This window comes from Gavia stellata, chromosome 11 (genome assembly GCF_030936135.1).
Source record: "Gavia stellata isolate bGavSte3 chromosome 11, bGavSte3.hap2, whole genome shotgun sequence".
Taxonomy (NCBI): domain Eukaryota; kingdom Metazoa; phylum Chordata; class Aves; order Gaviiformes; family Gaviidae; genus Gavia; species Gavia stellata.
Window position 1 is genome coordinate 21,339,890 of NC_082604.1, and position 23,435 is coordinate 21,363,324.

Sequence of the window (23,435 nt, forward strand, 5' to 3'; positions counted from 1 at the left end):
TTAAAAAAATGGTGTAAGAAGGAAGAAGCTCAAGTGTTAAGAATTGCATAAGAATTGAATGCAATTCAATTTTGCCAGTAATGAAGGTCTAAGAAAAGGTTTTCTATTTCTGATAAGGCTCTCCCTCCTGGGGAAGCACCAAGGTTTCAAAAGTAGGGATAGCCAGTCACTGTCCAGGCTCTGAAGTTCACAGTACTGTGGTCTCTGGGTTCATGAAAGGCAGGTCCTGCTTGACCAACCTGATCTCCTTCTATGACCAGGTGACCCGCCTAGTGGATGAGGGGAAGGCTGTTGATGTTGTCTACCTGGACTTCAGCAAAGCCTTTGACACTGTTCCCCACAGTATTCTCCTAGAGAAGCTGGCGGCCTGTGGTTTAGACAGGTACACTCTTCGCTGGGTAAAAAACTGGCTGGATGGCCGAGCCCAGAGGGTTGTGGTGAATGGGGTGAAATCCAGTTGGCGGCCGGTCACAAGCGGAGTCCCCCAGGGCTCGGTTTTGGGACCGGTCTTGTTTAATGTCTTCATTGATGATCTGGATGAGGGGATAGAGTGCACCCTCAGCAAGTTTGCAGACGACACCAAGTTGGGAGGGAGTGTTGATCTGCTTGAGGGTAGGAAGGCTCTGCAGAGGGATCTGGACAGGCTGGATCGATGGGCTGAGGCCAACCGGATGAAGTTCAATAAGGCCAAGTGCCGGGTTCTACACTTCGGCCACAACAACCCCAGGCAACGCTACAGGCTTGGGGATGAGTGGCTGGAAAGTTCCCCTGCAGAAAAGGACCTGGGGGTGTTGATCGACAGCCGGCTGAATATGAGCCAGCAGTGTGCCCAGGTGGCCAAGAAGGCCAACGGCATCCTGGCTTGTATCAGAAATGGTGTGGCCAGCAGGAGCAGGGAGGTGATCATGCCTCTGTACTCGGCTCTGGTGAGGCCGCACCTCGAATACTGTGTTCAGTTTTGGGCCCCTCACTACAAGAAGGACATTGAGGTGCTGGAGCGTGTCCAGAGAAGGGCGACGAAGCTGGTGAGGGGTCTGGAACACAAGTCTTATGAGGAGCGGCTGAGGGAGCTGGGGTTGTTTAGCCTGGAGAAGAGGAGGCTGAGGGGAGACCTTATCGCTCTCTACAACTACCTGAAAGGGGGTTGCAGAGAGGTGGGTGTTGGTCTCTTCTCCCAAGTGACTAGTGACAGGACTAGAGGAAATGGCCTCAAGTTGCGACAGGGGAGGTTCAGGCTAGACATTAGGAAAAAGTTCTTCACTGAGAGAGTGGTGAAACACTGGAATAGGCTGCCCAGGGAGGTGGTAAGGTGGTAGAGTCACCCTCCCTGGAGGTATTCAAGGAGCGTGTGGATGTGGCATTGTGGGATGTAGCTTGATGGACATGGTGCTGTGTGGTGTTGGGTGGGTTGTGGCTTGTTATTGTTGTTGTGTGGCGTGGGTTTTGTGGTTTTTTTTTTTTTTTGTGGGTTTTTTGATGTTGTGTGTTTTTTATTTCTTTTTTTTTTTTTTTTTTTTCCCCCAGGTTGGACTCGATGATCTTACAGGTCTTTTCCAACCGTACTGATTCTGTGATTCTGTGATTCTCTGCAACAGGTATCACAAGCAGCAGTTCAGGGAAGGGTCTTGGAATCAAAGTGGTCTTAACCAGACAAGGAAAAAGCATGAACAGCAATCCATACAGTTTAGCTTCCTTCTAATCACATAGCTTTCCAATACTCTTTAAAATTTATCTCCCTGTTCCTTCCCTCAAAGATTCTGGCCCTGAACAACACTGAACTTTTATTTGTATGCAAAACGTTAGCTACGGGAGACCCTCAAACCCTGACTACAATATCAAGGACACTGGATCATTACTCCCGCACATCTCACAGCCTAAAATTGTCTGCCCATGCATTCAGCCATCAGGGCCTAGCTGCTTGCCACCTTCAGCTGAAAAGAGGCAAAAAGAGTAGACAAGTATACCCAGGTGCTGAAGTCCTCATCAGATAGAATATTTAGGTTGCCTGGCTTCTTTAGAAGCAGCTATCCCTTCTAGGAAGAACAAGGCTGGATGTGTCTAAAGGCATTTTTATTTAGGGGGCATCTGGTATTTATAATCATTGCTGTGCACTACTGTAAGAGGCTGGTGACAGTCATAACCTTTCCTCAAGTTTCAACATCACATTATTCACGTCAAAGAGATTGAAACTGGAATACACTAGACACTCTACTGCGTTTAAACTTGTCTGATTCTTCTTCATGAACTGAGATGTGATTTACTGGTAGTACTAGGTCAAAGATAGATCTGTTGCCACCCTAATACCCTGGAAGTGTTTAAGGTTTCCAAAGAAAGAACACAGAACTTCAGAGATACTGAAGAGTAGGGAAGTTTGTCCTCCTCCCAACATCAACTTTATCTGACCCCTGGATCACAACCAGGTTCGACTCCTGACATGCATGGAGCATAATTCAAGACCACAGATTCCTGAAACAGTAGACAACCAAGGATTTCTAAAAGTGTTAACGCCAGAGACTCAGGTGTTTGTGGCACCTGTAGAATTGGTAACATGGGATAAAAACCCCTCAACAAATGTTCTGACAGGGCCCTGGGGACAGTGGCACCTTTGTCATTACTCTTCTGCCTCCTGAATGGATCATTGTTTTGGTCCAAAGACCAGCTACATTTCAAGGCACTTGTGAGATTTAAAGCACATCAGGTAAGCCACACAAATGGAATTAACCTGGAGCAAACCGATATTATTTTGCCAAAGCCAGCGTTAAATTGCCAAAATAAAAGGGTTAGAAGCAGCAGATACAGGCTTTAACACATTTGGCTAGGTCAGAGGAGCAGACACCACACAGCAACACACACATGAACTGGAAAGGGGGGAGGGGGAGAACCAACAAGAACAGTATATACTGTCTGAAGGAAAAAAAATAAATTTGTGATCAAGTAAAAGAGCAGCAAATGAGACTTCTCTCGGGTTGACCGAGATGTACAGTGCAGTTACAGAATTTGTGCATCAGGACATGGACTGATTAGGACAGAACACATCTTATGGAGGTCACCACTGCAATGAAGTCCTGTATTTCAAATACATGTCATACAAGCTGCCATAGTGTGAACATGCACATAGACACAGACAACTACGCAGCTATTTCCAGTTCTTAGTTCTCGGTGCAGCTCTTGCCACTCTAAATGCAGATACAGACTGAAATGCTCATCAGATTCATACAAAGTTTCCCCCTTACCTCTCCATAGATTCTGAAAGTACCAGTATCCTCCTCCAGTTCAATGGCAGTAACTCCTGGAACCTTTCTGGCTTGTTGTATGTTACTGCCATGTGTTCCTATAGCAAGTCCCATTAAATCTTCTCTGACTACAAATTCCTCATGAAATGCTGCAGCAAGCTGTTTTGTGCACTGAAGAGAAAACAAATTAAGACTCATCCACATGCACTCAATGTAATGTACAGTTATGTGCTCAGCTTCAAGCAACAAGAATTACAAGCTATGACTTACTTCTAAATGTTTTGTAGCTTCCTCGTTTCTTGACATAAGCATAAGTTTCGTACGAATGCTGCGCAAATGCATGTCACTCAGTATATTCACTCTCTTCACTGTTGCTTCACTGGCAGACTACAAGAGAAGGAACATGAAGTTTCATTTTTAAGCAAATCCACATTTAAAGGATAAATCAGGAACCTAGTTAAACTAAATCATAAATGTGATCCAAATTTCCAGAACTTACATGGAAATTATTCTTCCTCAAAACAAAGCATGAGAAATTCAGCACCACCTCTGCAAACCAACAATTTTCTGTTCTCACTCACAGCATGTTTTACACTGAAGATTTTGCTGCTGGATACACACAGTAACTCTTTCCCCTTCATGTTCCCCTGACAAACAAGTTAAGTATCATTCTACCATATACACAGTCACCGTCTGAATGGCAGAACTAAGGAAATAAGCAAGGAAAACAGAATTCTGGAGAGTGAGGTTCAAGTGGGTAATACTAAGTAAACAGAACTGTGAAGAGAAACTAATGCTGGGAGAAGTCTGTGTAATAAGAGAAAACCGTCACAGAAGATTCCAAGTGAACAATTCCTTAATGGCTTTACTGAACTGGTGCAGTTCTTCATGTGGAAACCCAGCTGTAGGTCAAAGTGCACAGTGTAATACAGTACAGGCGGAATCTACTGCTCCAGAGCAGAGTAAGCTGGAGTTAGCTTTGAGCCATCTGCACAAATCAGTGCAACAGCACTCAGTTCTGGATGAAAAATCCATAAAAACAGTGAGACTGAAAATTGCTCTTAAATTTAGGCTGTATGCAGCGCAGTACTTGTAGCCCCTCCAAAAGGTCTAACCCCAAAGATTAAATTTAAACACATCTGCTTACATTAAATCTCTCACAATTTACATAGTTTGACAAGTTAAACCATTTTCCATACAAATATACAGCTGGCTATATACTTCCCATAAATAATATACTGAAAATTCATGCAACACTTACATAGAAATAACTACCTACCAGTATTATTAGTTGAGCAGTTTCAGCATGATAAAAAATTCGACATGCTCCCACAGCTTTCTTGAAATCTTTATGTGCATTTTCATTAGCACACCTAAGAGGACAAAATGATTGTTACTTCAACAAGCTGCATCAAAACAGAACATGTAATATCATGATCAGAACCAAGAACATTTCAGAGTAGTTTATGGTAAAGACTGCTCAGAAACTGGAAAATTCCCATCCTCCTTAACATGGTTCCAGAGCTTATTTCTCTGTGGACTGTATGCCATCATGGTTATTTGGCAAGTCTCAGTACCAGAGGCCCACTGTGAGTGCATCACCTGTACAAGCCTAAAGCAAGATCTGAAGCTCCCATCTCAGAATTTGCTTTTTGTCCCCACCCCAAAAGCTCAGCAGGGATCGCAGTCAGTAGTTGCTAACCCAGCTACTGCAGCCATAGCCACCCTTAAGGTTCTTCATGGGCCTATAAAGTGGCCTCTAAAGTATAAGCCAAGTGGGATTTCTGCCCCCCGCTACTCACGCATCTCTCAGATCTTCAGGAACATCCACTGTGCACTTGAAAAAGGTGTTCTTTTTGACAGTTTTATTTTGATTCACAGGTCGGAGTCGTTCATAAGTGACAATTTCATTGTAAGTGGCATCACAAGCAGCATATTCAATGACGTAAAACTATGGAAGAATTTATTTTTTTAAAAACAGTAACTTCAGTAACAAACAACAAAGACATAGTAACATTACCAGCATCACCAAGAAAGTACAAAATACTAAAATATAGACTAAAACATAAATCTGAGTTGATAGAATTCTACAGTTCTACACAAATGAGCCTGGACATACTTCAGTAACCATCTGACACCTCAGTGAAGTCAGGGCACCATATCAGCATAATTTCAGTCCCTCACTAAAGCATCTTTCACTGATTTTTCTCATGCCCATCCCTCTTCAAATACCTACTTCAGTCAAGTTCCAAAATTCAAAATTTTGCATTTTTTTTTTTACTGGAGCTCTTATTCTAAAAAATAAAAATAGAGAAGCAAAGATAACTCATTCTTCACAGAAATATCTGCTCTGCAACAGTTTAAAAAAAAGGCAAATCCGCTGGTTCAATGGGCAGACTACCTGTCAATCATGTAAGATCAAAAGGAAAATAAAAATTCAATCTTTTTGATACATACTACCCAAATTTAGGAAGGCAACTGAACTAAGAACATTTAATAGCTACCAATAATCTACTCCTACGCTTCCCCCCAACACATGCAAGTATAAAGAAGCTTGTGTGCACACTATCCCCAAAGCCTGGCTTTTTAGGCATGCAGCCTTCTCCTATCCTCCCTTCCACCTGTATGCAATTTAGGAGTGCAGCAGTACTTTCTCCCCCTCCTCAAAACTGGCATCTGTTTTTGTCAACAAACACACTTCACTTGAGTAAGAGGAAAAAGTAAATCACTAAGGTCGTGACATACTTTTCCATATGCTATTTTCCAATTTTAAGTTTAGCTTAGGTATCATCCTAATCATATAAAGCTGCTTTGAAACATATCGCAAAACAAGTTAGGTAATAATAGTGAAAAATAAATAATAAACAGACAACTAAATTTAAGAGAACTACCACTATATGCTTTAAAAAATTAACTCCTATAGTTAAGGATAATTCTGGTTATCAGCGCAATCACAAAGCTAACTATCGTTAGATACATGGGTTGTTTGTGAATTTCACATTTACTCTGAGGCAAAAAATTAAATATGGAACCATGCTAAAGACTGTACAAAGAAGTCAAAATTGAACAGTGAGAGTTTTTTGGGGGGACGATTCCATTAAATAACTAGTTTGACAATGCTGTATAAAGACACCAGCCATCTCAGGATGAAAAGTATTTTTTTCCCCTGTCAAAAAATACTAGAAAATTAACAATTGGATAAAACTGAATTTAAACGCAGAATTAAAAATTTTTCCAACTTTTTTTTTTTAATTAAGCAGCATAGCAAGGTAACTGATAGTAAAATTCCAAATTTCTGTGACATCAGAGAAGCAGATTAGCCCCAAATGACAAACTATGATTTAAATCAGTTTGTCTCCTTTTCTCGTTTTTATAACAAGCTGGTCATCCACAAGGATCAAGACACAGAATCTTCCTTTGATAACTGTTTACCATCACCTTGCCCTTACAGAGCTCAATAGCAGTTACTGTTTGTTGACAGTTTTTAAACAGTATCAGAAATAGAACAATTTTTTTTTCTCAACCCTGTTTCCTTTGGTTTTAGGAATCTAATACAGTAGAAGCATCAAAACACTGGACCCTTCCTACTACAAAGTTAAATTCTCTTGCTGTCATTTCACAAAATAAAGTTTTCATGAGACTCTATCAGACACTGCACCGCTCTAGACACTTAAGTGTCTGAATCTACAAGTAAAATACAAACTTGACACATGTAAAAGCAAACCAACCACTGTCTTCCCACTACACTCAGCAGAAATACATACACAAAAAAGAACCCGCAGCAACACACGTTGATATCTACAGCATGCTGAATTTATGGAGTTTAAACAGACTTTAACCACAGGCGAAGCGTACTGCTTTACTTAATTTTTTAGCACCAAGTTCAACTCACGAAGTAGGTTTGTTAGAAGTCCTGTTCTTATGCATGCATACAGTCCTCCAAGTAATTAAACTACTAATAATGGAAGTGACTTGCTCAGCTATAAAAACACAACCCTCAGCTGTGTAATGCAGCATGGGTCATTCCAAAGTGATCTCAACTTATAACTGTTTTGTCATGTTTTTGTATTTGTAGTACTTCATTCATAGTTTTTCCATCAAAGACCTTTCATATTTACTATATTTAACATAACAGTACGAAATCAGTAGGTTTTAAAACAACTTACCTCTCCTTTCATCATTCGAACTTTTGCCAGCCACCAGCCACAAGGTTCTTGGTCGTTTGCTCTAGAATAAACCTGAAAATGAAAGTAGTAAGAAACACTGAAAGCACATGCAGACATAATTCACTTGCCTACATGTATAATGAATAAAGAACATCCCAACTTTTCTAATTTTCATTAAAATGGAACAGTATTCTACACGAAAGTCATTTTTGTATAAATTATCCAGGCATGTGCTTCTTGCACAGATTTTTATTATGTTGCATTACAAGGATTGTGAACGCGTTTCCTTTGTGTACATTACTGACGATTCAATAGAAGTTTCTAAAGGAAGATAAAACCTTGGCTCAACACTTTTTCAGGGGCAACTCCTCACTAAATTCAACCATTGTTTTCACACTGAAATTTCACACATAGAAGTAACTCCACAATTAAGATTTTTGTTTTGTCCTTGGCTTACTTGATATACCCAGGACTACTGAAATGAACCAAGTCATCACAGGATTATGTATATTCCATATTTAACAAACACTAACAAGTTAATGCAAGATCAGATACAGAACAGGTGACTTCTGAAACTTTCATTTTCCTCATCTTCTGTAAGTTTCCTTTACTCCTTATACACTTCTGACAGGCCAAAGTCATTTGTATGCAGACTAAAAAAGAAGTTTTGCAATAGCAAGGAGGTAGAAAATAATCCTTTACATTTAACCTCTAACAAAGCCAAAAAATAGCATGTATTTCACATAAAATAACAGAAAAACCCAGCACCTATACTACATAATTTCTTAGATTACCAGCCCAAAACTGTAAATGTAGGAAACTCATTACTTTGATTTTAAGGACAAGTAAAGTAAAAAGCAGAAGTTAAACTAATTACTAAATTACTACAGATACTACAATGAGCTGTGAACAGAACACGCACCTTGTAATTTCCTGGTTTAATACATCATTTCTAATTAACACTGTTTTTCTGTAAAACAGTGTAATTCACACAGTTTCCTACCAGACTGTACCAGATTATTTCATCAGGGTTAAAACTTTTGTTATTGGAAGAGCTTTATTACGCCTTCACATCAAAACACTTCCAACAGTTACATTCCACATCAAAAATGAAAATTACCTAGTTTTGGTTTTAATTCTGAAACATTCTCAGCTATTGTAGGTTTTAGATTTTGAGAAAGTTCCATTGGTAGTTCTGTGAAAAAACTGAAACATCACAGGTCCACCAAAAGCCTAATAAATCCATTACTAGAGACATGCTCCATTTTAAATCTTCACTTTGGTAATGTACTTATAATCATCACCACCTTGAACAGACAACCAGTTACGCATCAGGTCAGTTCATTAGGATAGACTCACCTCCACTTCATCTCCTTCACCAATTTCTTTCTTGATATCAGGAGGTGGTGGTAATCTGACTTCATTAAAGGGTACCTGGCGTTCTGGTTGCCAACTGAAAGTTGAAGAGACATTACACATTACTTCTAGAACTTTCCTGTTGTTTTATTAGTTTTATTTTTAGAACTCCGAGTATAGTTAAAACTCACTCTTTCCATAGAATCAAATCTGTTTCTTCATTGCTAGAAAGAAAACCTTATAAGCAAAGGAACAAAATAATCCTGTCAAGAAAAAAATAGTACCTGGGAAGATATTTACGACAAAACAATTTTTAAATTAACTGAAAAATTTAACTTGACTGGGTTCACTAAATGGCTTTCCTAAAACCCCAGTGTAAAGATTATTAGATGAGGTACTTACATTTCTACTGTCCAAGTCATAAAGCCTTTCTGGAAATGTAAGCTTATCTTTGCAGTCTACCATGGGGTTCATCCATTTCTTCACCTCATACTTAACATTTCAACTGCTTACCATCCATGTTTTAAGTACTCCAGGAAAATCTGACTCTAATCATTAACAAAACGTTACATTTCTACCTACAAACTTGTTAACACTCCCTAATAAGTCTCTCTCAAACAGATTCAGTTCAAAACATAACTTTATATCTGCTTATCAATACCAATTATTACTGGGCATATAAAGTTAAGATTTTTCCTTCTTGTACAGAAAGGCTATTTATTTTACCATAGCTGGCTCTACAAAGCATTTCACTTGTAGAATTGTATATTTTAGGTGCATTTTAGGAAGACTACTGGAGCAATTCACATCCTCTGTGTTCTCCTGAAATTCCTTTTCCTTCTACTCTGTGAATGCCACAAAATACCATCAGCTGTTCCTCACTCTTAGTCAGAAACCCAACTGAAGACTCTACACAGGTTGAAATAAAACCAGAGGAAAAAACACTCCCAAAAAAACTTACTAACTTAGAATATCTGAGGGACTTTGATAATATCTGTCAAAGCATTCCAGTGTCCATCATTTATGCCCATCTTAAAGTTCACATCAGGTACACACAGGATCCAGAACCAACTTGTAACAGTTAAGGATTACTGCAAGGAATTTGTTTTGCTTACTTCTAATACATGCAGACAGCACAGCTTACATTAGTGGAAGAAGTCTCAGCATTAAGACCAAAGGGCACTTCTGCAGCTTTCTACAAGCTGGATACATTTGTTTTCTCCGAAAAGACAGCTTACGCTCAAGTACCTCACTTACTAAAGATGTGAGGTATCCATATAGTTTTGCTCTAGCCATTGTTATACACTTTATTTTTAACTACAGTGGAACTTTAAAAAACAAGAAAAACCCATGAAGATTATGGACAGCTTTTGTTGAAGTTGGAAGGTATTTTAGCCGTAAAATTTTATTTAAATCTCATTCTGTTTCTGAGAATTCAACTGCCCTTGTTGCAACTATAATGGTCACTAAACTCAGGGTGCAGGTTTTTCCTTCCCCTCCCTGCCTTTGTGAAGTTATTACTCTCACAGATGCAAAGGCAAGTAGTAAGATATGAGGACAAAATGGATTCCCTACAGTTACAGGGTGCATAAAACTTCGGTTTAGAAATAGTGTGAGCATAATGATCATAACTGAACAACAGGATCAAAAATGTTGCAAACTCCAATGAGCAGCTTAAAGTTCTCTTGAGAATTTCAACTGTGCCTCGTAGTTCAAGAATCTAGCAAATGGGAGCTTACAGAAAGTTATAAACTGCCCATAATGAGATGCTATGATTGAAGAGACCTTGCACCTTCAATAAAATCCGCTTAAAGCTGCAGTAGGCTAATTTTGGTTCCATCTCTAATCATCTAAAGGAACTCCATCCACTAGAAGCGGATGGGCCAATAATGACTTACCCCTATCAGCTGCAAGATGTTATTTTTTTAGTGAAACAGTGGAAAAGTGCACAGAAGGCTCAGTTCTCAGAATATGAAGAGTCAAAGTTTTGATGGCAAAAACTCCAAAATTGGAGCATCTCACTGGTGAAATGCAAAATAAGATGTTTTAAGAAATGACTTGTGACTGGCTACGATTATCTACTAAGAGGATCTGACAGAACTGACACCTAATAGTCAGAAGGATTATCCCAAATATCTGGCACAAATTACAAAAAAGGGAGGTGCTTGCTTCTTACAATGGAGAAGTCTGTCTTTCAATATGGCTGCTTCAAACTCCAACGGGTCTATATGAAAGTGCACCTCAAGATCCAACTTCCTATCTTACACAGTAATAAAAGTTTCCAGTTCCTGAAGCTTCTGCATTCATTCTCCGCCTCCTTACCTCCAAAAAATGTCTCTTAAAAAGAATCAAGGATATCTGCCCAAAGATTAATTATTGCTACGGCCACAAAATCATCATTAGCAGCCTATGCTAGTACACCAACTTCGGGAACCTTACCATAGCTGTAGATAGACTGGTTAATGATAGCAGAAAATGTGAACTGACAATTTAGACTGCCTTTAGCGAAGTAGATGCGTTTACTTCTTAGAGCTGATCACTATCACAAAAGAATGATGCATTCAGGACAGGACACTCTTGCCAACTTCGGTTTTATTAAAGCTGTTATGAATTTAACTCAGTAAAAAGGGTAATAATTTATCAGATTTGCATCACAGAATAATTTGACTAGAACTGTATACACATTTCCTGATAAGACCTACTTTTGGTCAAGAAAGCACTTGACATATGTTGTAGCCCATCCTTTTTGGAACATGGCTGCTGCTGCCAGACTTTCTGTAAAACACATGGATGACATAGATACTAAACACTAGAAACGTGTTTGCCAACAATTAGGCCCCTGCTGTGAACCACAGGCACTTCCTTTAGCTTACTTGGTTTCTGACATGAAAGCATATGCTTTGAAGGCAAAGAGCCTCCTTAAAGAAAAGTAATATGGATGTTGAATATGAAACTGAAGATTTGTCACATCTCCTCAGACCATGGATAGGATGAAGGATCCGATTTGTTTTTTCTGTTTGCTGGGTTTTGGGGTAGGAGTATGAAAACCCAGCAAACAGTAACAACTTCCATAATCACCTCAGTAAGTGTTAGTACAAATTATGGCTGCCACATCCATCTTTAACTGCTTTTCATAAAAGAAGAGCTAGAAAGCACAGGTTAGAAAGAAACAAAGACTGGAGTTTGCAGGGTAAACCCTAGGATTACTACTTCTCCCCCCCCCATTTATTTTTATACACGTGTATATATGTATACACATACACACCCTAGGATTGTATATTCAAGATTATAAAATACATAAACACACACTCGCATGCTCCCTAGTATTACCTTTTTATCACCCAGCAATCTTTCTTGAAGAAAGGCTCAAAGACTAATCTACAGGTTGGTGCTGGCAGTTTAGTAACAATTTTCACATCAAAAACTGACACGTTTTTAGGATCTCCACCTAGCAACTGGAAGGGAAACAGGAAAGAGGATGTAGCTCTCAGAATATTTTATATTAGTGCTGGAATCTCCCAGGTAATCCACGGTGTTATCAGTCTGAATGCTGAACAGCAGCTATTAATTTGTACTTTACCATCCTATGGATTATATTCGACTTGCCACTACAAGTCACTAGTAACAGTGCTGTGTTTATGTATTAAATGAAGAGGGCCTCATGGATAATTCTTTCTCCAGATTTGCACTCTTTTCCACTAAAAAAAAAATGGGTCTTCAGACTGGATATCTACATGTATTTACTTTCTTAATAGTTAAAAAGAAAAATCAATCACCATCAGGATACTTCTATCTATTTCTCTCTGGCTGAGAACACTAATCAGCATTCCTCAGATTAGACATATAGAGAATTGTTTATTTAATAGAAGTACTTTTGGTATTTTCCATCTTTTTCTGCTTTAGTGTGGCCCCTGCCACTGATCATTATTTTAATACAATTTGGCTGTCACATCTATGGGCATCACTAAAGATTCCAAAAAAAATGTAAAGGACTGTAACTGATGAGCTCAATTCTGATACAGCAATTCAAGAAAGTAGTTCATGGAGACTGAACAGAATAATGAGGCTGTACTTCTAGAACTATACCTTTCTAATGAAATCGACTTCCTCTTAATGTCTAAACAACCAAACAAAAAACACCACCAAACCCACAAAACCAAAATAACAACCTAATACTCAGATAATTTTTTTTTTTTAACAAAATACTTACTTGTTTTCAAACACAACTGTGAGTGAGTCCTCATGAACATCTTTGATAAATCCCTAAAACAAAAACATTTGTTGTAAGAAGGCATGTGAAATCAAAACAAGGCAGCAATTTCAATACAGCCTGAAACTAAGCCAAACAGCAGACCACCACTAATACTATGATTCCAATTTAGGAAAGTTCCAAGACACGATCCCACTGTTCGCATGAGGTTGCTGATACTCTTAGTTGGCTATTCTAGGAAGTACATTGCACATAGATTGTTTCAAATGACTGCTCAAATCAGATCAGCACGTTTACAACTGAAAACTCACTGACTTTATTGTTTTATCTACAGGTGTGCACAACTGTTTTACAGGAACAAGATGAGGGAGATCCACGCCCAGGGCAATTAGTCCAATTCACTATACAATGTCAAATACCTGTGCATAGCACCATTTGCTTTATAAGTGTTCTTCTCAACACAAAACTGAATCCCAAACAACTGTCCTTCAGAACGGTATGACAGCAAGTTTGGACAAAATTTGGCAATACAGCCTGTCATAGAGCTAGTTACGGTATCATTTTTCAAGTACCAAACTGAGGACTGTGTGAGGCCAAATACCTGTAGGACCTCACAGGAAAACAAAGAAAGAATACAGTATTTCACCATCTTTTCGTGTCACGTTATTATGATGTCAAGAACAACTGAGGGGAAATCCCACTTCCCTTTCTCTCTTTTGAAAAACAAAGGGCTTCTTTAGGGGGCACTGATTATGTCAAAAAACTTAAGGCAAAGAACAACCCGACAGATACAGTTGTACTCAAGTATCCATGCAGAAATTAAGTTCCTACATATCTTGGTTAAGGCAGGCAGGCATGTTGCAAAAAACAGCATATAAAGGGACAAGAAAGATCTTTCAAACTACTCCTGCTTTTGCTATAGCCTGGTATTTGCCCAAGCACAAGACGTCAAGGAGGAACATGCAGTTTTAAAGGAGTAAGAGAGTTGCATAGCTATGTTAAGAGAAGTTCCAGGAAATCTGCTGAATGGATTATATCCACTTAAACTGCCAACTGAGGAGGATGAAGAACGTATCAACTGTGCAAGAAGCAACTAGCCCACAGAGGTATTATGTGTCAGCTCAGGGAAACATAAATTTTGACACAGGAGATCCCTCAATCTAACAACAGACAGTAAAGGAACCCATACTGACAGCTGGTTGCAAAGGGCCTATATAAACAAATCTCCTCTTACCTGAACCTGTACTTGGGCAATGCTGTGAAGGCATTAGCTCAAAACCCGCTTTTCTGCACCCTGAGCTTCACTCAAAACCATCTGCCAGCAACACAGAACACTGGTCTAGCAGAAAGCATACTGGTAATCCTGAACAAAGGAGGTGAACAGAAACCACCTCACTGAACCACCTAGTGTATTCCTCATAAAATAAACCCTTTCAAAGGCCATCCTGTCACTGCAAGGGAAGGAAGGCAAATCTCTTTCTTTGAAAGGTAAGCAACTGAAACAGTTGGCAATAAAATACACGTGTCATCAGGGACTTTCAGTTTCAAGAAAGTTGCTGGACAGGTAAACTGGACAGGAGTACTGAAGTTGTCTGTTTAAAGATGCAAAGAGCATACAAAATTTTACTGCCTGAAGCAACAGAGGTAAAGAGGAACTTTTACCAAATTTATGCTACCAATCACCCCTTTAAACACATCCCAACATGGGGATGAATTAACATGGCATGAAGTGCAGAAAATGAGAGTTGTTCTACTACAATTCATTCAAACTCTATCCAGGGACAAAAGTCCCAAGCCACAGCACTCTGCACTGAGTTCATGCAGTCCAATGTTCTGCCAAATGACAATTTATCAACAGAAAGCAGTATTTACAGAAAGAGATTTAACTCCCTACTATGGACAGCCATTTATCTGCATTCCAAGAGTCTGTGATTCAGTATTAGTCTTTGCCTCATTATGCCGCTTTATTTCATAGCTGAACCTTACCTCTTATTTATACTATTACATGCTCTCATGAGTACTCAACATGGGGAGAAAAAAAATTATTTCTAAGGTCAGCCTATAGTAGCTAAAAATTTATTCGGCAGATCTGAATGCAGTTATCCTTCGTTAAAAAACAGAACTTCAGAATCAAAAGAGATTCAAAAACAGGTACCATGGAACACCTGAAAAACATTCAGAACATAGTGCTCTGCAGAGTTTAGAAAATCCTGAATCCACCAACTAGCTGCGACTGTCATTAATAAGACAAAAGTGGAAAAAAGGAATCCCAACTGCACTGAATTTCCAGGATTTCAGATAATTAGTCCATTACCAGGTAAAGTCTGGCTTTCCATGTAACAGTACAAAGAGGTTTAATATTCACAACTGACTTTCAAGCTAATGTCCTGCTGAAGAATGGGAAAGCTGAAGTGGAACAACAATACAGAGATATGACTAGCAGCAGACTAACAGCTGACACTGCACAAACATCAGCTGCATAAACAGAAACACTGAACACTTTTTAATAAAATTGAAAGTACAAATTCCAACAAAGAGTCTGTATATTTTACAACACCATCTGGGTTTCAGAACTCCTTCACACAAGGAAGTCTTCCAGTTCAAAGTGTGCACACTGCTCTTCCCATACGAGAATATAATGCAGACTCATGGCTAGCAGACATGTATGCAGTAACTTGCTTGAAGTTACCTGAATAGCATTTTCAGTTGGCATTCTCAAACTCTTTCACTCCACAGTATTTATATATAAGAAACACTTGAAATCATATGTAACATTTATGAGGTATACATTTCAGGTCACAAATGGACATACGCAAAGCATTAAATAAAATTACATAACTATTTAATTATATTGTGGTGAGGCCTGAACAAAGTCTGATCAGAGTCTAATTGTACAAACACAGGAGTAATAGTGAAGGAGTAACATAAAAGTAAAAAACCCCAAGTATAATTCTTCCTACTATTATCACTTTCTCTACAGCTGTGGGAAAGAAAAATCACATTTACAGCAACTGAAGCACAGCAGTCTATGAGGTATCACAGATTGTATGATTCATTTGTAATACAACTAGAAACACTCAGAATTCAGTATATGTTTTAAATACGGTTTTATAAGAAATTATTCCATTATTGCGAAGAAACATGCCAGAAGTTTCATCAAAACATTTGTTCAAAGTAAAAACTCCTGCATACTGCTTTCCTACCTAAAACCCTGACCTTTACTATAAGCATTATCAGCTGTCTCTTACAACTCCAAGATAAAACCAGAGAAATAGATTTCATGCATGTCACGATGAGATTTAGTGTAATTTTTGAAGTATTCCAAGAGCCTAGAGATTATTTTTTTTAAAAAAAGGTCTTTGAAATACAAAGCAATTTTTTTTTTACATTAAAAGTTATATTAAAGCCTATAAATTCACAAGGATTTCTTCAGAAAGGGCGTGATGAACATAAAACAGAAAAGTAAATATCCTGGGTTTTAACTCGGAATTTTGAAGGAGTTATTTATCAGTATCTTTATGTATATAAATAGATTTGTACTCTAAGCTTACACTAGTCATGTCTAATACTGTACCAAAAATCATTATCTACTAAATTAATGATGCATCATCTCAACTTTTGCTCAAACGAACAAGGCAGTGTTGCCTAAGATAGATAATGCCAACATCTAAGTTTAAAATGTTCTATGTTCCTTACACATCATTCCATATATCCTCATTCCAAACAGAGGTGATGAGGCAGAGCTAACAAGAGACCACTAAACACATCATCAAGAAATACACCGGCATCAAAATCATATAGTGATGAATTGTATTATCAGCAAGTAAGCTTACTCATAACATTTATGTGTGTTTTACACCACATACAAAACTGGAAGGGAAGAAAAACTGATGCGATTTCACCTTGCAGACCTCTGATTTGGACTGTCCAGATATTAGTGTCAGTCATTCAGTTCACGCTGTGAGCTGGATCTCTGGAAGTCCATGTATGCCCTGCTTGGTGCAGCCCAGCTCATGGGGCAGACAGGAGACTATACTGTACTACAGGCTATTAATGTCGTGCTGGCTCCCCAGGCACTCTGGTACAGACCTGTCTCTGCCACTCACTTGGCAGAAGCCAGGCTCCCAACACCAGCACCTGTAAAACAAGGGGTAGTATCGCTAGGACTCTTGTCTAGGTTTGAGATCAGAGATCCAGCAAATCTAACGCAGGGCCACACCGTGTTAAGTATGAACAAAAGAACAGGAAACTATGAACAGATCATTTGCCACCAAAATCACTACAGTTGAGACTTCTTCATCTCCTAACACACATACACTCTTTCCTTTTTACCTGGGTTTTGCTCATGGATTTAGGATTAGGATCTGCTGATAACATAAACGGATCAAGACTTACTGAAGTGCCCTTACGGTGAACTGTATGTCTCTGTATATATACACACACACTTTTTTTTTTTTTAAATCCAGTTCCAGGCAAAGTCACGAAATCTGTATAACAAGCAGATGCAATCCAAGTTCCCTCTTTGTCCTGCTTTCTTAAGTTTATCTGACCCCCAAAGCAGGATGGTCCAATCTAAAAAACGAGGTGCTGTTAGTTTAACTGCAAACATTCTTTCCAGGGATAGCCACTGTGTTGGCTTTTGAGTCACACATACCTGCACACTAAAAACGATACTAAGATCACCTTACCCACTGCTGAGCAAATTTACAACAGTAAATGCTTTGGCATCTGGTACCATGGACTGTTTCTGAATCAGTGACATAAAGGTCAAGAAGCCTATATCCAATTACCAATCCTTTCACTTCTTTCAGAAGCAAGAACTGTTAATATTTTCAACTAACATTCATACACAACTGTTTCATGTAATGAATACATTAAAAACAATTATTACTAAGGGATGTATCCCATGCTGATCCCCCAGGAAAAATAAATAAATAAATATCAAAGCAGCAAATAATCAAATCACTGGACAAAGAAGACTGAACTTCATAAAGTATTATTTTCATTAGAAGTGGTTAGCTGCACCTGCTTATACAAGGAACTCATAAAAGAAAGCAGATTTAGCTTGCTGCAAAACACAAACGTTACAAGCAGGCAGCAGGTAAGAAAGAGATTCTGAACTATTATATCAATTTTTCCAACCACAGTTTAATCTTTGACATTACTGCTTATTTCCATTCACAATCATAATTATCATAATTAAGTTCAAGGGTCCTTATGACAGTTATGCAAGATACCCCAGGGAGGTGGTAGAGTCAGCCTCCCTGGAGGTATTCAAGGACCGTGTGGATGTGGCATTGTGGGATGTGGCTTGATGGGCACGGTGCTGTGTGGTGTTGGGTGGGTTGGTTTTTGGTGTGTGTTGGTTTTTTTTTTTTTTTAGGTTGGACTTGATGATCTTACAGGTCTTTTCCAACCTTAGTGATTCTGTGATTCTGTGATTCTGTAACTTCAGCACTGAATCCCCTGGTTTAGGCTTCTTCATAAAAGTCTAAATGACTCGCATTACTTATACTGCTTTCTTCATATACATATTCCCAAAGGGCAAAACTTCTGAAAGCCACCCTCTGCTGATTACATACATACATCAGCAATCAGTAATCACTGCCTGTGGCATCTCCCTTTTGTTAGCCTAAAAGGGTCAAGCAACCGGCTTGCCAACAGCAATAATGACAGATACTTCTTGCACCAGTCTACGCAACTTTCAAGAGATCAGTAACAACTTTAAAATGCCTGAAATTTCCCACCCATCAGGGCTAGATACAATAAATAAATGCTGACCATTACAAGACAGATGAGATCTTTAAAGAAAAAAAAAAGTCATTCCTGTCACCATGTTCCCTGGTGTAGTAACTGGGTACAAACAGCTGTGTAAGCTACACTCTTAATGACAGTTTCCTATTTTAATAACTGTCAAGCTAAACACCATTCAGAAGAACTCACACAGAGTTGTTTTCAAAGTCAGTAATTAAAAATTGTAAGAAAAATTAAAAAGCCATTTCATCTTTTATTGATGCATAAACTTTTCCTCACACAGAATTGCTCACCATGCTTTGACACTGTCCGTGTGGAGAAATGCTCTGTACTTCTCTTTCATAATTTTTTCCCTTAGTAATATTTTGGCTAGTCTTTACCTTGAGGCCTATGCCAACTCCTGCTACCATCGCTTCGGTTAGCCCTGTTACCAGAACAACTGCACCTCTTGAAAGAGGAACAGACCAAGGAAGTACTTTAGAACCCATAAATGAAAGGTCGAGTTCCATTCAAATTCACATTTTTATCTATTTCGTGCTCTTGCATAATCTAAAGAGCTACCACACTAGAACAGAAAGCGCACAAGGGCATGCACACACCAGGGTCAGTTTTTCAGCACATGTAAGTCCCTACAATGAAGAATACAACGGATCTTTCAGTTATTCAGGTGCCACTGAAGGATTCAAGTAGAAGTTACCTGGTGTTCAATTTATGTACCTTGGTCTCATTTTATTGTAAGGCCCAACCTATTTCACATAAGCTGACATCTGTACTCATGAATAACATGCACAACCAGGGCTCTAGTTTGCATACAAGTGAGCATACACAGGCCAAGGGAGATACCAGCTAAAACAGAAGCTTTCATCTTCACAACTGGCAGGACCAGAGGCAATGGGCACAAACTGAAACACAGGATGTTCTGTATGAACATCAGGAAACAATTTTTTTTTTTTTCTTTTTTTACTGTGAGGGTGACTGAGGACAGGCACAGGTTGCCCTGGGAGGTTCTGGAGTCTCCATCCTCAGAGATATTAAAAATCCATCTGGACATGGTCGTGGGCAACTGGCTCTAGGTGGCCCTGCCTGAGCAGGGGTGAGGACCAGATAGATGACCTCCCACAGTCTCTGCCAGCCTCAACCATCTGTGATTCTGTGAATTACTTAATGATCTTAATGACAAAGAGAATCATCATCTTGAAAACACTGACATCAGGCCAAGATGAGGCTGGGAGTATTCTCCTTCCATTCTCTCCAACCCACTTCGAGCCCAAGGAAATCCAGACATTTTTGGCTATTTCACATAAAAAAAGAAAAGTCTACTCTAATGCCCCAAAGACAGAAACTAACCTGCAATCTAGCACTCACGTAGAAAGCATCAACTGTTCTGCTCTCAGGAAGACCTCACCACACCTCTAATATATGCAAACCCTTGACTAGTAAGGTTCATCAACCCTGTCTGCTCTCCTCCCTGTTCCAGAACACAAACCTCCTCTTTTTTTCAGAAGACCATGACCACTTTGAGCCCCATCTGTTCCCTAAAAACAATGGGTGCTCCATATTACGATATATACAAAGTTGTCTGAGCTGCAGGGAGTGGCTAAACATTGGCTCTGCTGTACACTGGTTGAGATGCTGGGATAAAATACAAAACAAATGCTGTCCTGTTCTCCAGATTATATTACTTATTTAAAGCAAAAGGAAAAAAAGCATAAATTAGTTTGGAGATTTTAAATAAAAGGTTAAATTTATATCATAATATTTTTTGTACAGGACAGAGCATAAAAAAATTGATCTTGGGGTGTCTACCATAACCACAGTTACTGTCCATTGATTTATGCATCATGAAAAACGTTTTGACTTTTCATGTATTTTAATAAAGAACATAAGTTTTCCTTACTAATTTATAGCAACCATAGTGTACACACATAAATACACGTACGAAGAATTCCCTGTTAAAAATGAATTGTACAAAAATGAGGAACAGTTATTACAGGAACAAAAGAACCTATAAAGAATATCATTTACCGTGGTCATATCTCTAGTAACTACTGAAGACCCCACTATAATGCTCCAACCGATTTAATCACTACGTTTGTTCTACTACAGCTAAGTTGCAGGTCATATTAACAAGTCATTCAAAAAATTCTGTCATGCAATTGTTTACATAATTATTTTGTTTTTTATCTCTGTTGGCATAGCAAGATCCTTCTCATCTCATTTACCAGGGGTATGCTGTGCTAATGAATCTGAATTCAGACTGTTCTGAGGGCAAACCTCAAATATAATCCCATCTTTCAAATTCTGCTTTTCTCTTCACAAAATTTTTGCCACCTCCTATACAGTGACAAGGGGCTTAGACAAGATGAGCCTATTCTCATTATCTTGCAAATGCTATTATCAATGCTATCAGTGTCCAAAATAGGATACTTTCGAAATGAGACTGACACACCTCCCCTCCTTTGCTTCAGAAACTTTAAACAGAAAGTTACTAGTAGTGATACTTAGCTCCAAAATGCATGCATAACCTCTGCCTACCTCAACAGTAAGACTCACAAAATGGAGTCACTGACACACACATTTCACTGCATTTAGCTCACAAAAATTTTCTTTTGAAACTGTGTTTCAGTTTGGTTCATTTGATTTTGGTTTCTTGGTGGGTTCTGTGGCTTTTTTCCCCTCTGCATTAACAGCGGATTATTCTGAGTTGGGGCTTTGGTCACTATGGGTCCAATCACTCTAACCTAACTTCATCCACCATGAAGATGCCATCATTGGACTCAATCTCCATTTCATTGATTTGAAAGCCATTAACGCCATTTTTAATTAAAACTTCTGCTTTTGTTAGTCACTGTTCACAGGGCCAAAACACATGATGATGCTAATCCAAGCCTAACAATTCTCACTGACTTAGGAGAAGACATCATCGTTGCAGATTTTAAATCAGTCTTACTGTAATAAATTCTGTGTACACAGATCCCTTCAATCCAAGAATTCAGTACACCTTCTAATACTCCCATTAGTCTCACATTCCTCTTGAGCAGAGGAAACAACTAATCTGTGGTTTATAAATTTGTCCACGATAACCAGGTAGAAAACGGAAAACTAAGAAGAGTGTCTCCAAATTCTGGGCTTCCTAATGGGCAGGAGAAAAGAAAAAAAAAAAAAATCAGTTCTATTTAGGAGTATCCTGTTCTCAATGTAAACGATTCTGATGTGGGTTTCTGTGTGGTATTTCAAGTCCAACTAGGATGTATCTGATATACAAAATTTATTCTTTACTGATTTTGATAAAAATTTAAGAGGCTTACCTAGCAAGGGGATATAGCTTACGCCATGACATTCTTTCTGCATAAGGGTATACCCTATTTATCTCTTTTAATAGACACCCAGTTGAAAAAACTAACTCCTGAAGTCAGCTGGTTACAATCCTTTAAACACCAACTGCCTTTACATACTGTACAATCACCACATGAATTCCAAGCCAAATCCACAGCTGCATACAGGAAATTCGGGGCGGGGGGTGGGGGGGGAGGACACCCCCCAGCGTAACATTGCATGTGCAATACCACACTGTATGCGGTTAGGCACAACAGCTAAATAGAGTCCTGAGATTAAATACTCCCAGAACACAGCTTCACTGCGTGCTCACAATACTGGCTGGAATCAGCCCTCCTGGAAAGGAAGACAGAAGGCTCTTGCCATAAAAAGAGCTGGGATTCTTAAACATCTGAAGCCAGGCTTAGGGGAAAATGACTGACGGGCAACAGCTGAGAGTATTTTGCATTGATCCTGTAACATCCTGACATTCCAGAGAGGGTGACGGTGAAGGAAGCTTTCTGATGACATAAATAAACCCGGAATCTTTAAAGAATTATTTAAAATATTTAAAAATTATTATTTTCGGCTCAGTTCACCCCAGCCCACTCAAAGCCCCTACTTCTTCCAAAAATATCCCCCCGGCCCGCCCACCCACCCTTTCCAAAAGCAAATCCCCGCGCTGTGCATCTGCTCCCCCCCGGCCCTCCCAGCGCTCTCCCTTTCCGACACACTAACCTCCCTTCAGGAGCCCTTATCAGCCCGCCTCGTCACCACCTTCCCAAGCCACCGCCGCCCCGCTCCATCCCCGCCGCCCCCCTCCCCTCACGCCAGCCCCCAGTGTCCCCCTCCCCGCCGCAGCCCCCCCCACCACACCCAGACACCTTCCCCCAGCGCCCTTCCCCCCTCACCTCCCCCTCCTCCCCGGCCCGGCGCGGGGGCTCCCCCCACGGCCACCCGCGGCCGCCCGCCTCCGGCCGGGCGCGGAAACCGCCGGGCGGCCGCCCCCCGCGCTGCCCCCGCCGCGCCGGCCCCGCCGCCACACCCTCCCCGCGCCGGTACCTTGTAGAAGGCCCCGTTAGAGCCGCGCACTTCCACCGTCAGCTCCTCCATGTTGAGAGCGCAAAGGACGCCGGGACGTGCTTCTAGAAACTGTCACCACGGGGGGGAGCGCTGGCGGGCTCCCCCTCCCCCTCCGCCCGCCCCCTGCGGGGTGGGGGCCGCTCCGGCACCGCCCCGCCCCTCCTCCCCCCGCGGCGCGCGGTGGGTCTGCCCACGCCGCGGGCCGGGGGGGAGCTCGCGGCCGGCGGAGCGGGGCGTTCCCCGCGGGAAGGGCAGCCGGCCGCCGCCTTACCCCCCCCGCCGCGGCCCGCGGGAGTGGGAGCGGCCGGCTGCCGCGCG

General features: G+C 40.2%; 1 protein-coding gene across 2 annotated transcripts in view; it reads right to left on the minus strand.

Annotated features, from left to right (window-relative positions):
- FXR1 (FMR1 autosomal homolog 1) overlaps nucleotides 1-23,164 on the minus strand; it is a 38,597-nt gene extending 15,433 nt beyond the window's left edge. For both annotated transcript variants that reach the window (XM_059822983.1, XM_059822982.1), the window contains exons 1-8: nucleotides 23,097-23,164; nucleotides 12,966-13,018; nucleotides 8,759-8,852; nucleotides 7,400-7,471; nucleotides 5,036-5,184; nucleotides 4,513-4,606; nucleotides 3,504-3,620; nucleotides 3,234-3,404 (exon numbers count right to left, since the gene is read on the minus strand). In XM_059822983.1, the coding sequence (XP_059678966.1) occupies nucleotides 3,234-3,404; nucleotides 3,504-3,620; nucleotides 4,513-4,606; nucleotides 5,036-5,184; nucleotides 7,400-7,471; nucleotides 8,759-8,852; nucleotides 12,966-13,018; nucleotides 23,097-23,147 (801 nt within the window). In that variant the 5' untranslated portion in view covers nucleotides 23,148-23,164. The remainder of the gene's footprint in view (nucleotides 1-3,233; nucleotides 3,405-3,503; nucleotides 3,621-4,512; nucleotides 4,607-5,035; nucleotides 5,185-7,399; nucleotides 7,472-8,758; nucleotides 8,853-12,965; nucleotides 13,019-23,096) is intronic.
- Nucleotides 23,165-23,435: the final 271 nt, after the last annotated feature.